Raw genomic sequence first — 16,381 nt, forward strand, 5'->3', positions numbered from 1 at the left:
AGGGCTACCAAGGGTCCTTGACTTGGAAAGCATGTGACTCAAAGAAGGGTTAAGACAGTAAACGATAAATCTAAAGAGGCTGAGGTCAAGCCCCATAGTTACGCAACAAATATATTTAAGTCCCTACAATGTGTTGGGTACTACGCCAGGCACTCAGTAATTCAGTGGTGAACAAAATATAGTCTCTGACCTCACAGAGAGGCAGAAGTAGTAAATAAACACTGAAAAACAAATATATATATAAATATATACATACTAAATTTATTACAAATACTATGAAAAAAGAGATCAAATATTAAGGAGACCCACTTTAGACTGGGTGGAGAGGGAATGTCTCTCTCTGAAAAAGTGTCATTTAAGCTGTGATCGTGTGAAATGTCAGGGGAAGAGACAAGATTGAGAGAAGATGTGAATGTTTGTGAGACAGATCGATGTTCAAGGAAGCAAAGAAAGCTTATTTGCCTGGAGCAGCATGAGTAAGGGAATATAAGTTCTTGGAAAAGGTTTTAGACAACTGAACATGGTCCAGATCCATGCAGTACTGGTAGCATGTTACGGCCTCTCAATTTTATTTAAGTACAGTGGGTTTTAGGCAGAGGAATTAAGTCTTCCTGAGTACTACCTGCCCCAAAAATGGCTCCAGTTCTTGGTACTAAGGCTTCTGAAATAACACAAGGATGTCAGCTTTGAAAGTTCAAGAGATTTTTATCTGTATTGCTCATTGCTCTATTTCCATCAGGAACTTGGTTTACATTTGTTTGTATCTTAGAGATACATTGTATCTCTAAGTATAATAGGTCTTCTTTATGATTGCAGATTTAGGTCATACTCAGTTTCAATGGCTTTACTCTCTCCTTTAAGCATCTAACTATAGTTGCAACATTATAGATTCTTCTTATTGCTTTACAGAAGAAAGAGCTTAACTCTCTAGCATATATCCCAAGAGCCAAAGGATTTTTAAAATATAAGTCCATGTGTTTGATATTTTGATGATAAATCTTGTTGGGGGAAGGAAAACAATGACTATATAGTGTATACAGTGTTACAAACCCTACAATTTCAAGTGAGAAAAAAATGTAAATTGTGAAGGGGTGGTGGGGACTATTTGGTGGAACAGTTGGAACTTAATGGTTCATGAAAGTAACAGTTCAGGGGGTGGAACTCCAGGCACCTCTGAACACAGATGTTTAGGCATTGTCATTAGGATCCTGTCTCTTTCCATCCGTTCTGCAATTCCCTTACAGGTTTTGTTCTCAAGCAAGGTCTCCCCAAATGGTCATAGGAACAGTTAGTAGTAGCTCTGGGTATACAAACTACTAGTCTAGCAACCCTAGCAGAAAGAGAATGACTCCAGCCAAAGTCTATTGGCTCTGATTAGCCCGACCTAGTTCACATATCTACTCCTGAACCAGTCACTGTGACCAAAAAAGAGAGATACTGTTCTTTGTGGCCACACCTAGATGGTTTTCCCACCACTGAAAGTAGGGGTGGGGAGTGGAGCAGTCAAACTAACCTGAAAACCAAGTACAGAGAGGGGTCACTATTCAAAGGAAAACCAAGATGCTAATGCCAGAAGAAAGGGAAGTGAGTATTAGGTGGACAAGTAAAAAGCCAACTACAGAGTGTTAAGAATCATTTTTATGTCAAGAAAAAAAATTAAAGGCAGGGGTTCCTGGGTGGCTCAGTCAGTTAAGCATCTGCCTTCAGCTCAGGTCATGATCCCAGGGTCCCAGGATCAAGTCCCACATTGGGCTCCCTGCTCGGCAGGCAGCCTGCTTCTCCCTCTGCCCTTCACCCTGCTTGTGCTCATTCTCACTTGCTCTCTCTCTCTCTCAAATAAATAAAATATTTTTTAAAAATTTTTAAAGGCAGAGAATGACTAACAATTTCTTTTGGGACTATACATACAAACGAGTACAAACCTTTAAATAACAGACTCTGTGTGTATAAACTTCCTATTTCCTCAAGGTTCAGCTGAGTGAAAATTTCAGGTGAACACTCCAATCAATGCATGCACTTGAAAAAAAAACACAGCTTTTTACTTATAAATGTTTACCTTGACATGACAGGAAAGCAATAACCATTTACAAGAACTTTATGCATTTCTAAGGAAGTTTTAACAATATTTTTTAAATTAAGCTGAAATGTGAAAAGCTAAATGTGGCATGTCATATAGCAATCAAACTGCTATATGCTATTCTGCATATTATTAACAATTATTAGTGTTTTGGACCACTTATTTACTTAATAAAAATATATTCAGTTGTAAGTATTTTTATACTTAATCAAAAACTTTAAAAAAAGTCTTAAGTATAAATATGGCTGAACCAAGCGTGATAAGACTGAAGAATGCTAATTGCAGTGAGACATTCCTAGAATAATAAAGACCTTGAAACAGAGTCTATGGTAATGAGGTCATTCTTGAAAGAGAATTCTTGAAAGAGAAGAATATCTGAAACTGAAGAGGGGAAAAAAAAAAAAGAACTGATTAAGTAGAACTACCAGATATGCAAAATCAGTAAGCTGCAATCAATATGGAAAAGCACAATCGAGAAAATGTATTACAACTTTGACTTTTGCAATGCAAGTACTAGGTAAAAGTATTAAACACATTGAGTGAAACCAATAATTTATTAACAAGTATTAAGATTTTTAAGAATAGTATGTAAACAACAAAATAAGCAGCTCAACTTTAAGTTTCCATAAAAAGGTGGAGAGTTAAGACTAATCAATAATCTCATTAACTGCTGTGAATCTGAAGCCTGGAATAGCACCTGACACATAGTGGATGTTCAATACATTTTGTTCAATTAAAAAAATGACATATGTAATCATTCCAGTTACTTCCATTAATTAAAGTGAACAATTTGGTGGATCATTTGGTGAATCCAATATAGCATTTACTAGAATGTGAATTTACAATTGAATATACCCAGTAAGGTTCTGTCAGTCATATGTTGGGGTATATAAGTTCTCAGTCCTGAAAAAGTGTAAAAAAAAAAAATCGTACCTACTATTTGAATTTTATAGACCTGCCTGGCTACAACCAAGACTCTATCATTATTGTTTAGAGAATACCAAGTTCTTAGGTAGGTATCCCCTAAAGGCAAATCCTGAGACAAGGATTTAACGTACCTTGTTTATTTGAAATAGTGACCTTGACAAGGACATGAGAAGATAATGCAGAAAAGGAAAAGCAGCTGATACACGGTGCATAAGCCAACAACCTCAGTGGACACATAGGGAAGCTCTAGAATTATGCCAGTAAAGGGGTGAAGAGCCTCGTATTTATACCTCTATACCACGGTGACTAGGTTAAGGGTGATCAACTAAGGAATATTACTTTTCATGCATTTTCAGAGCACCCAAGCACATCAACAAAGTGAGTTTTGGTAACCCAAAGTTGGCCCCCACAATAAAGATGTAATAGCTGGTCCTTAAAAAATCAAGTTGGCATGCTTGGAAATACTAAAAGAATCTGAGGGTATGAATATGGCTCTCATAGCGTCTGCTCCAACAGGCGAGAAACGGCAACTGGTATGTGTAGTGGAAGAGGCTCTAGAGAAAAAGAGGATATGAAGCTAAAATTCTTCATAGCATCATGCTAACTAGCTTTTAAGGGCACTATAGTAGAGCAGCTATTACTGTCTATACTCAGTAACTCACTGCTGCTTGATGGAGGAGTGAATAAATGATTTAGGACTGTGCTACCCAAGAACAGAGAAAACCAGAACACTACAGACAGCCATGGCAGCTCACTGGCAGTGAGCCTCTAAATTTTATTTTTTAATGTTTACTTTTGACAACCTAGCTGGGGCATGGCTTTGAGGTAGGGCTTTTTCTTCTAAAAGGTAGTTATATACAGTTTTAGCCATAAAATATCAAAAATAAAAGTAATAGATTAAACCCCAACACTTTCTCCTAATATAAACACAATTAGTCAATTAAAAATCTAAAGTAAAAAAGTATCTTGAAAGAAGTGTAGTAATTTAACTTCTTATTCTCTACATATCCTAAATCTCCCACATTCTTTCTCAAAATCTAATCACATTTCGAGACTACATTTTTTGTAAAGATTTCATTTATTTATTTCATTTATTTGAGAAAGCACACAAGTAGGCAGAGTGGCAGGCAAAGGGAGAGGGAGAAGCAAGCTCTCCGCTGAATAGGGTGCCTGACACGGAGCTTGATCCCAGGACACTGCAATCATGACCAGAGCCAAAGGCAGCCTCTTAACAGACTGAGCCACCCAGGAAGCCCTCAAGACTATATTTTTTAACCCAGATTTCACATCTTATTACAGTCCTACAGCTAAATCTTGCTGCTTTCAGAAATCTTTTGTATGTCAGTTCAATATGCTTCAAATGGAGGTGAATTCTGATGATATGTTTTGTTTTGTTTTGTTTTTTGGTAAATTAAGCTAGAGACACGGGAAATAACGTATTCTTTGTTTAGAGGTTTACTAAAGTTGATAATGAGTCCTTTAGAAAAAGCAGAAATCAATTCTGAGCAAGAAAGTTATGGTAAGCTATATTATATGAAATTGAAACCAAAGATGACTCCATTTTTGTTAGTTTAATAAATACCATATGTCAATTCAAATATATGTTATCATTTCTCTTTTAACGAAGATAGCTAATATTGATTAATAAACTTTTGAATTGTGTGGATATATGAGGAGGTGTAAAACTTACTCTCATTTAGATTGATCAAGCGTTGTTTCATTTGATCCCAGAATGAAATTTCTCTTTAGGCCATGAATCTAGTTTGATCAGGATAATGACATACTAACCTAAGCAAGTGCCATTTATCAAGGAAACACAAGTATTTACCAAGAAAGTTAAAAAAAAAAGTAGAGATATAAAACCCTAACATAAACTGAATGATAATATTTTTCGTCATCCCCAAATTACCAATTCCTACTTAATGGCCATGCAGTAAAACAGTGTTATATTTGATATACTCATTACAGTATGACCATATTCCTAAACATCCCTAAGATTCATTCTTAATGATTAATTGAACCTGTACTCTTTAAAATGTTTCACTCCACTTAAATTTCATCTTTAATTTCTTCTCCCTGATACCAAAGAATCTCACCACGACATCTGTAAATGATCAGATGAGAATGGAAATCCTATTAGAAAACTCATAGTGATGCAATCCTAAAGTATAGTTATCTCATCAAATAAATGGAAAAGGTTTCATATTTTTCCAGGGTAGGCCCATAGTCAAAAAATATCCTGCAAATAAAGTTACAATTAATCTATTTTTCTTAAGGGACCCCAATATACCCCAAAGCAATTTGATCATCTGAGAGTTCAATATGCAAAACCTAGAACTGGATTGTTAGCAGCTACAAGTAGTAGTAGAATCTAAGTCAATAGCTCAAGAGAAGCTAGGACTAGTAATCTGGCCCTGAACTTTCAGGAAAATAGATTTTGGTGATTTTACAAAGAACCTCAAGTGTCCATCAAAATGAAACATCTTCCTACAGTTACAGTGCTGGTTACTGTCTTTACAAAAGTGACCAGAGGATGTTGGTAAAATGATTTCATAGGAAACTGTGGTGAGTTCATCACAACTGTACCATAATCTTTAATACACCAACTCTTTCAAGCCTCTTTTCTTAATGTATTCTATTATTAGAACTAGGTTCCCTTTCTCCAGCCTCTCACTCAGAAGCACCATACTATAGCATTGGCTTTTTAGTTCTTATGGTTACTATAGTGGTTTTGCCAAGCAGGAATCTAAAGCCTAATCATCTTTGAGCAAACCAATAAAATTGAGTTATTGAATTTATAAAACCAAAGATTACAGCCAAGATCAATGTGTCCTCACCAAGGTGAATTGTTCCGTAGATGCTACTGGAAACAGTCTTCAACTGCAGCCAAAAGAAATGTATTACAAATCAAGACAATAACATCACTAACATCCATTTTTTCTTTTAAATAATAGAAAAATAGGCCCAAGATTACTGTTGTATAATTTTTAACTCTTCAAAATGAATTATTAAAATATATGCTGCTACCTATATGTGACCTTAACAATTCTCTACTCTGACCAGGCTGTGAAAGAGAAGCTTAAGGCTGGCTTAGTCACATTTTAGACCTACCTGATCAGATTCCCCAGGAGTAATACTCACTGACAGAACTCTAGGCTGTGGCTAACGTTTGTTATCACATCATGTTCCTTTATGTAGTATTTCATTCATATTAACATTTCTGAACACCATATATTCTCCAGGCACTGTACTACATACTTTCACATATTGTTTCATATACATTAAGATTTAAAGATGGATTGGCATTTTAATATTTAACTTTGATATGATTCATATTCATAACAACACAAATGGAATATTGTAATATTAATGGAATACAGCATAACTTACAGGGTAATTCATTTAACTCAATAGTGACAGTGTGGTCAGTCAGGCTTCAAATAATAAAAAATTATTGGATTATTTAACAATTCAAGCTAAAGCTACCGACATGAATTTAATAGTCCATGCTATTGCACTACAAGTAGAAAATTCCATTTAAAGAATAATCATAATTCCATTTCCTGAATTCTTCTAATATTTCCAGTATTTCTTCAAATATCTGAGCTTTAAATATTGATTTCCCAAACTTACCAAATATGACAGAACAAGTGAAAACTGAAGATCAAGCTAAAACACCACTGGGGGATGATTTTCGTTTAGACTTACTTCTCTTAACTTTCTGAATGCCTCTGGACATAATCGAAAGACCCTGTTTCTTTTCTTGTACTACGTGTTAACGTTTAAGTGCATTACATAATTGAATTGATTAAGAATTTTTAGAAGATTAATTAGCATCCCAACAGAAATTTAACAGAACTTTTCATTAATACCTTAATCTTGATAGTACCAATTTCCTTCTCAGAACACTCTAAATTCCCAGAGATGGCTTCTAAATATGGAGCCTCTATTTACTTAATGGAGCTTTGCACCACTGAGACTAGCTCTGTGGGATACTAGGGAACTCAGAGGAAGATGTGAAATGGGCTGCTTAGGAATAAGAATGTAAAGTAGGCCCCCTCAGCCTTGCAGGTTTCAAGCACTATATATCCCTTACCCTGATTGCAACTTCAGCAGAGTGGAGTGGTTTGTTTGTTGAAATAATGAAGAGTAGATGGCATCCACTTTAGTGGAAAGTTTTAATTTGTGATTCCCTGAGGCTGTGTGAAATAAAACACCCTCATTTATTCCCGTAAATGAAGCCAAATTGCTTTCTGGAATTTCTTCTGAGATAGACCATCTAAGAACACTGATTTGACATATTAGTCTGTGAACTAACACATTTAATGAATGCACTTTTGTAGTGAAGAGCACTATTTCTATGAAGGTTATTTTTATTTCTGAAGTATATTCTTATCTGATTAAGTTTTCTATTCTTATCTGATTGGTTTTTAAAAACCAATGCTAAATATATCATGATGTTTTAAGTTTGCCTCAGAAGCCCCCAAAAATAAAAACCTGCCTATTCTACTTGATTTTACATCTGTTTTACTTATTTATTATTTTAAGTAAGCTCTCCATCCAACATAGAGTTTGAACTCAGGACCCTGAGATCAAGAGTTTCATGCTCTACCAACTGAGTAAGCCAGGCACCCCGATTTTACATCTATTTTCCTTAAAATACCAGTTATTTCTGAAAGCAATCATTAGCATCACAGTAACATTTCAATTTCAAAATGCAATTTAAATACATTGCATTGTAATGAGTATTTGGAAAAAAAGAATGAGTTTATCCTTGAAAAATCTAGAAACAGAAATATCCTTTTTTTAATCTTTTTTTTTTTTTGAGATTTTACTTATCTATTTGTCAGAGATCGAGAAAGAGCACAAGCAGGGGGAGCAGCAGACAAAGGGAAAAGCAGACTTCCGGCTAAGCAAGGAGCCAATTGTGGGACTTGATCCCAGAACCCTGGAATCACAACCCAAGCCAAAGGCAGATGCTTATCTGACTGAGCCACTCAGGCGTCCCCAGAAATACCTTAAAAACGAATCATTTTAAGATTGGAGAAAGATTTAAATAGACCAGGAGAACAAAGCATTTTCAAAACTCTAAAATACTTAAGAACTCTTGATGATAAACAATTGATATGCTATTTATCAATTTAGCCATTTATTAAATCTTCTCTCAATGATAATATAGAAAAATATGTGATTAGTTCATTCCTTATACCTGAAATAAAGTGTTTGCTTAGAAATAAAGATATTCATCTACATTTTATAAAATGATTAAATGTCTACTAGTTTTCAGGTGCTGTTCTAAGTCCTGAAACAGTGGTGAGCACAGTGCTTATAATCCCTGTCCCAAGTGAAACTAACATCCAATGAGCAGGAGTGGGGAGGGGTGGGAGTACAGAAAATAAACAAGGAGGCAAATTATTAAATAAGATGATGTCAGATAGGTAAGGGCTAGAAATAAAACTGAGTAATGGATAGAAAGTGAAGGGGTATGTTGCTGAAGGGAGGAAATTTGGGAAATCGCAAATCCAAGTTGAGAACGGCTTACCTGTAGACTAGCATGTAGGAATAAAAACCTAACACACAAAAAACAGAACTTCTCCTAATATGTATGGGTCCAGGGCATAAATGCCTGGACTCACATGCTATATTTCTAAATATTTATAAGTTCTAACTCAAGATAACAACCTGGTAAAGGAAATATATTCCTTCTACTTCGATGATATTAAGTTCACCAGAATGTGGTGGTATGAGCAAAGCCTGCCTTCAGCTCCTGACCTAGACCCCCTTTTCTTATTTTGGACTCAAGTCAATATTGTAAGGAACCTTACATACCCACATGTTTAACCTTCTGTAAGCACGGAACACTGAAACACTCTTCTATCTTGGTTTCCACAACATAATTTTTAGTTTTCTACAAATTTCTTTAGCAATTCCTCTGCACCCACCCATGCCTTAAATATTTCATTCTTTAAGGCTATTTTCTATCCTATTCTTTCTCACTTGACACATCCTCCCTAGGTGACCTCATTCAGTACCTGTTTCCCTAGTGCCATATTTTTCCCGATTTGGTAATTACACTTGGAAGTCTCTCAGGTACCTCTAGCTCAATGTGTCTAAAGCTGATTTCTTTATTCTTTTCTCCCACAACCTTGTTCCAGTCTTCTCTGCTTCTGCAAATAGCATCCTTCCTATCCAAGTTGTACAAGTAAAAAAATTTAGGAATCATTCTTCATATTGCTCTTTTCTTTCCCTCCTTCCCTCCCATCCAATTACTAATTCCAATTCCATTTCCTCAGTATATCTCAAGTCTATCCATTTATCTATAACTCCTATGGCCACTATCTATACTGTTCAAACTACTAATTTCTTGCTTTAACTACTGCAACAGCTTCTTAGTGCTTCTCAGCTTTTTCATATGGAGAATAACACTGTAAGATACTCTGAGATGAACTGTGAAGAATTTGGAGGTATCTATTTGGGGCTTAATAAAAGAATATGTTTGCTTTTCTCATACTATGAAATTAAAAAAATCAATAAACACAAAACATTAGCAGTGATGTTAAGAATTGAATTTATATAAATATCAAATATATTTTTCAAAAATTTAATAAGAATTTTTAATGTTTTTTCTTCATAAATTTCACTTTTTACTGTAAGAATTTTGCTTAAAATGCCTACTATCAATTCCTGATCAGACCTTTAAGGATGGTCCCTTCAAACTCTTGATAGTCATCATCAAAGAGAAACTTTGTTCACACAAAGAAATGAAAAAAGTGTTTAAATACTCTTAGAGCCATTTTAAATTTTGCAACAATTGCCATCATATTTAAGACTCTAACAGCTCTTCCTCTTTTTAAAATACAAATGTAATGTTCAAATTTTTATAATACTATGAATGGATTTTGAAACCAGTTGAACTTTTTCTTATCAAATATTTCAAAAACAAGGGAGATTTTATCTGCATGACATAATGGCACCATCAAGGCAGTTGTCTTACAGCCAGCTTAGCTAAGGGAGTAAAAATTAAAACATTAGTTAGCTGCAAACAGATATGTCTGTTATATGTAATGTCGAGAATGCTTTAAAACTGTACCTACCTCTACTACTCCCCAGGTAGTAGAGGCCTAATTTACCCTCCACACTGTGGGCATCTGAAATACAAACCCTTTCTGCAGCCCCTTGGGCTGCTAAAGACCTAGGATAAAGATGTCGGGAGTAGCAAATATGGATAAACTCAAATATTTAAGAAATGCATGAATTTGGGGAGCTGCTCTCCAGCAGTGTCACTGAATTACTAAGTCTTTGGCTATCCTTTGTGTATTGCAGTTTTGAATATTTGAACAGAAGTCTATTTCTGAACTGCCCGGAAAGAATAATATTTGATCAGGTTGGGCTAGTTTGTTTCTAGGACAGGCAGTAAGGATAATACTTTCTAGACACTTAGCTCAATCAGAATAGACATACGAATAATGAACATTTGTTGGTTGCAAACCAAACAAACATTCCCTGCTTTTTCTAAAATTTTTTTTGGTTGGGAGCTCCTCCTTCTCAAAGCCCATGACTCTTTGAATCCTCAGTCTAAGTTATACAAGATATTTTCAACCTCAAACCTCCTGTCCCCTACTGGTCACTCAAGGGTACAGTTGCCAAGAACTTTTTGAAAACAGAAGTTCCCAACTCTTGTAACAACATGGGCGAGACTCGAAGAGATTATGCTGAGTGAAATAAGTCAAGCAGAGAGAGTCAATTATCATATGGTTTCACTTATTTGTGGAGCATAACAAATAGCATGGAGGACATGGGGAGTTAGAGAGGAGAAGGGAGTTTGGGGGAAATTGAAATGGGGAGGTGAATCATGAGAAACTATGGACTCTGAAAAACAATCTGAGGGGTTTGAAGTTGCGGGGGTGGTGGAAGGTTGGGGTAACAGGTGGTGGGTATTATAGAGGGCACGGATTGTATGGAGCACTGGGTGTGGTGAAAAAATAATGAATACTGTTGTGCTGAAAATAAAGAAATTAATTTAAAAAATAAAAAATAAAAATAAAATCTTAAAAAAAAAGAAAGAAAGAAAGAAAGAAAACAGAAGTTCCATGCTCTTCTGAAATAGCTACCAAAAGAGATACTCTGTCATTGTACTGGAGTGTATGTAACTGAACAGTGAAATTTCTAGAGCCTACATTCTCAATGGGGGCAAAAATTAGAGAGAGAGAAAAAAATCTTACTTTCTTTATGTATAAAGCATAAAATGGGCATACAATCCATAAACAGATAGGCACTATATCTGTGGTATTAAAACGTGGGGGGGAGCATCGAGAAAAAATATTTTAAAAGGCTCTTTGGGGGAGCATTAAAGATAAAAAGTTGGAGAAACAATGTTCTAGAGCAATGGCAAATACCACAAAAGGCAGAAGACAACAATGGAAGTAAATTATTGATGCTATCACTAAGTTTATGAATCAAGGTTTATGACACCAAAAACCTGTTCTAGCTCAACTTTCCACTTAACTAAGTAAATAAATTCCTTTTATTGTTTAACCCATTATGTGTTGAGTTTCCTGTCATTTATAACAAACATCATTAGCTGACAAAATATGGAATTCATTATCTGATGTATTATACATGCCGATGCAACAGAACACTAAAGTGGAACTATTATAGTCTGTTTCTGCTAAGTCGCCATGAAATTAGGTGCCAGATATCTTCATATCCAAAATGAGCCAAGTAGGATGAGATTCCCACTTAATACATGCAAAGAGATAGTGGGAAATGGATTTCAAAACTCTTGGTCCTCATCCCATGGATAGTACAGGAGTTAAAATTGAAGACAAGGTTGAAGGTTAAAGAGTAGTGATTAGGACACTGACATGAGGGTGGTTGGTGGAGAGTGCTCAAATTGAGAGAGACATCAAGAAGTTCCTTTAAAACCTTACTTATATATCTGGAAATGTGTGTAGACAAATTAGACTGGTAAATAAAATTCAAATTGTGAGGTACAACCATCAATTCTCAACTCATGAAAGTTAAAGAAGTTAAAGGGAATACAAATTAAAAATTGAGGTGAATTAAGATAAGTTCAGCCCCACCCCCTCATTTCTCTGGATTCAAACTGAATTACTTAGGAATCTTTGATTGCAAGTGACAAAAATACAACTTGGCTTGGCTTAATTGAAAAATGGAAATTTACCATCCACATAATCCAATCACAGGAGGTGATCTGGACTTTGGGGATGACTGGGTCCAGACATGATCAGTGCTGGGACTTTATGAGAAGCTAGTGAAAAGGTTCCAGGCAGACCTCCCTGCCTGCCCTGTACCCCATAAAAAGCAGTCTGCGAGCACACAGGGGAACTGACTTTAGACTAGTATCAGTATCATAAGTCCAAATCAATGGATAAAATATAGAAGCAGAAATACTGGAGATTTCAAAATCATGTAGGAAGTTCACTTTGAAATGCATCCAACAAAAAAAAATGATAGAAGTATGTGTGCATGGTTAAATAGATGGGGGGGGAGACAAAAACAAAACCCACAAAAAACAATAAATAAATAAATAAATGGACAAATATAGAATAAATCAAGTAGAGTAAAATGTTAATGCTAGAATCTTGATGGTAAGTATATAGGAGTTCACTGTAAAATTCATTCATATTTTCTGTATGTTTAATTTTTTTCCCCAACAATATGTTGGGGGCGGGGAGAGGAAATTAAGCAGAATAGCATCATGGCTATAAGGATTAGTCTCTTGTCAGCAGGATACTAGTTCTAAACTGAAGGTACAGAAAAGAGACCTTACGCCCCAGGCAAAGGGAGAATTAGCAAAACCTATTCATTCAGCCAGAACACAGAACAAACATTTCTTGAGCTTCCACTTGGTAAACCCACTGAATTAAGATCTAGGTTTTAAAGAGAAATCAGTAATGACCTGCAGAGTGATAGCATGAGGGAAGAGATGACCATCCTAATTTTGGAAATCCAAAATGACAGGTGAACATGGTTATCCCATTGACTTAATCTGTTTTTATTTAGTTATTAGTGCACTAAGCGTCATTTTAAATGTATAAATAAAGGTCTGATTTCTCACTTGGACAAACGAGTAGATGGATATTATCCTTCACAGAGACAGAAAATGCACACAGAAAAACATATTTGTACTGGGTAACTTTTGCATTTGCTTTTGGAATCTTGAAGTTTAGGTGTTTATGTCACACCTAAATAAAGATGTTCAATAGGCTGGGAATGCAGGTAATATTTGAGCATTGGGAGAGATTGGGCATCTTCATAAAAGTGGGCTAGGTATCCAAGACACTGTGTATCATCCAGGGTGTATATGGAGAAGAAATTCTTTCACTCTTTTTATAGCCACTCACCAAACTATCATTATTACCAGAACTACAAAAAATGACATGTTTTTCAATTCAAAACTTAATTTCCAAATCCAATCACCCATTTGTTATCCCAAATATTGTTTCTTACTTCTGTACAGCATTTACTGGGTTGGCTACTCTTTAATTGGAAAGCTCTCCTCCAGTGATATTCCCATCACCATTCCCCTCTCTTTCCCTGTTCTGACTGTTCCTTTTCTGTCTCTTACCTTACTGAGTCTTAGAATTTGACAATTATAGGGTTTCATCCTTGGTCCTTAAGCCTTCATTTCTAACTCCAATTTTACCAGTTCAGTTTTAGGTCAAATCGACTAAATAAAGTTTAAAAGCTAGTTTAAAACTAAAAATTGAGTTAATAGCACAACACAGGCAACACCTTGGAGCTACACTGACCTCGCTTCTTACAGCCTGTGATGTTCATAATCTTTTTCCTCTCTCTGAGCTTATTTTCTCATGTCCTTAAAATGGCAGCCAAAATATTTAATTTGCAAGGATATTAATGATTAAATTATAAACGTAAAGCATCTGGGTGCTCCGCACTCGATAAGTACTATTGGTACAACCCGTAACTTCAGATGAATACAAGTTATAAATATCTACCTTACCTAATATTAACTTCTGTTCGTGTGCACTCAGCCTACAGTTATTCGGATTACATGCGTTGGCTCGCTCTGTATTATTTTCTTTAGAATCTCTCATAGCATCAAGTACTGGCTCAAAGTAACAGTAGCAACCGCTTTCTTGCATACACCGCATTGAAGGAAACACATTTTCCACGACTTCTTAAAGAAATAGTTCAGTTTAGCTTAGAGGTGAAACTGAAAAGCTCCGTCACAAAAACTTAGTCCAACACTAGCCCATCCGTAGGGAGGGGAGATACAACACAGTTTACCAAGCAGAGTTGAAAACTTAGTTTTTATCTTTCCCGCGGGTGCCTGAACGACCAACCGCATTAATATACCGTCGTACTCTGCGCCACTTCCGTTCGCGCATTTTAATTACGTCAGGCATCAGCTCTCGCGGTATCACCCGATGCTGCAGCCCCTTAATATAGATCTCGCGAAATTTGTTCTACAGTTCCAAGCCGGCCACTCACTCTCCCCCACCCCACCCCCAATCTGCCCTTCCTTTCCCAGTCTCAGTGACAAAATTCTCCCCTCCCCTTTCTGGAGCTCCCAGCCCTCCACCTATTTCCGATTTCAGGCCGGAACCGGAAGTTCGGTGGGCGGGCCCGGCGGCGGAAAACGCAGAGGAGCCGGAGCCGGGACTCGGCTGTAGCTGCTGTCCCTGTCCCCGCCACGGATCGCCGTGGCTTCAGTCTGAAGGTCGGTCCGGAGACGGGTGGGCGCGGCTCTCCCCCGGAGTGTCGGGGTGGCAGCCTTCCCGGGCCCCCCGGGCTCCGTAAGGGATCATGTCTACAGCCTCCGCCGCTTCCTCCTCTTCCTCGTCTTCGGCCGGTGAGATGATCGAAGCCCCCTCCCAAGTCCTCAACTTTGAAGAGATCGATTACAAGGAAATCGAGGTGGAAGAGGTGAGTGAAGCCTAACACCGGGGCACCGAAATCGGCCTTTGGGTGGTGCCGACTCTTTAAGGTGCTTCCCCTGGCCCCTCTTGATTCTTAGGGCCCCTTCGGGTCCACTCGGGAGTCCCCACACAGGCTAGGTATAGAGCGGACTTTGCCTTCAGATGGTCTGGGGAATTGCTTTTTGCTCACTTCGGCACTCTTGTGTTTGGTCGGTGCCTGGAGTTCGGTTATCTCAAACAGCTCAACTGGTGAGATGGTGTGGTCCACCAGTTCGTGTGTGTGTGTGTGTGTGTGTGTGTGTGTGTGTCTCCAACGATTGTATTATGTTTGACTTATAGCTCAGTGCCCGGTACGTAAATGCTTGTTAAATAAAGTGTTTCCCCAGCTACCGAATGATTCCTCACTTTCGCTGATTCTGTAGAGTAGTAGTCATAATATTAAATGTTCTACCTTCAGTTGGACTAATTTGGATAAATTTTACTGTTAGTAATGTAGACTGTGATGAAAAACTGCTTCAAGGTAGCATATTCCGAAGAGATAATTAATGATTTCGGTGACAACCGCAATATAACACCAAACCAGAAATCACTATTAGGAAACCCAAATCCATTCTTCATTCTGTAATAAGATATTTTAGGGAAAGATAATAATATGCTTTTAACATATTGTTTGTTTATAAATATACAGAGTAGATTGATTCTAAGGACCACAAAATTTAGGGAAGTAAAAACTGTACATATTTTAAAGAGGCACTTTAGAAAGTGTTAAACCTTTAGCTGAAAATAGTATCTATCAGTTACCATTTATTCTTCATTTTTAAAATTTGTTAAATACCTCGCAGTGTATATGCCATAAAGAACACTGTGTGGGGGGCGCCTGGGTGGCTCAGTGGGTTAAGCCGCTGCCTTCGGCTCAGGTCATGATCTCAGGGTCCTGAGATCAAGTCCCGCATTGGGCTCTCTGCTCAGCAGGGAACCTGCTTCCCTCTCTCTCTCTGCCTGCCTCTCCATCTACTTGTGATCTCTCTCTGTCAAATAAATAAATAAAATCTTAAAAAAAAAAAGAACACTGTGTGTCCTATGTTGCAGACTCTTAGCGAATTATCTCTACTTTGAAAATCCAAAATTCTTTTTAGATAGTGGCAAGCTAAAGTAGTGAGAAAATTATCATTCAACAAATAATTTTTTTCTATGCATGTTTTGGAAGAAAAATGGATTCCTTAATCATATCTTTTTGTGGCATAAAGTAATCTTTGAGAACAGCCTCATTTTGCAAGGTAGCATAAACAAGGCTTTTGGAGTTAGCCATGTGATTTGAAGCCAGTTTCCTAACTAATCCCTTTGAGCATTATAGTGTTATCCCTTAACTATAAAACAGTGATAATAATTTCTATGTAATTTTATCTGTGCACTTCCTATTATGCAATAAAATCAAAACACCCAACACAGTACCTGACACTAACTACTAGGA

At 36.8% G+C, this 16,381-nt stretch overlaps 1 protein-coding gene and 1 pseudogene across 4 annotated transcripts in view; both read left to right on the forward strand.

The window, feature by feature from the left end:
• The window catches only part of LOC116589315, a 124,473-nt pseudogene extending 109,682 nt beyond the window's left edge, over nucleotides 1-14,791 (forward strand).
• The window catches only part of MAP3K7 (mitogen-activated protein kinase kinase kinase 7), a 76,525-nt gene continuing 74,622 nt past the window's right edge, over nucleotides 14,479-16,381 (forward strand). For 3 of the 4 annotated variants that reach the window (XR_004284850.1, XR_004284851.1, XM_032339040.1), the window contains exon 1: nucleotides 14,479-14,917. Coding sequence is in view for 2 of the 4 variants with exons in the window: in XM_032339040.1 (XP_032194931.1) it covers nucleotides 14,798-14,917 (120 nt within the window). In the remaining 2 variants the exon portion in view is untranslated. The remainder of the gene's footprint in view (nucleotides 14,918-16,381) is intronic. The other variant, XM_032339041.1, reaches the window with a different exon arrangement.

This window comes from Mustela erminea, chromosome 4 (genome assembly GCF_009829155.1).
Source record: "Mustela erminea isolate mMusErm1 chromosome 4, mMusErm1.Pri, whole genome shotgun sequence".
In the NCBI taxonomy this organism is placed as follows: domain Eukaryota; kingdom Metazoa; phylum Chordata; class Mammalia; order Carnivora; family Mustelidae; genus Mustela; species Mustela erminea.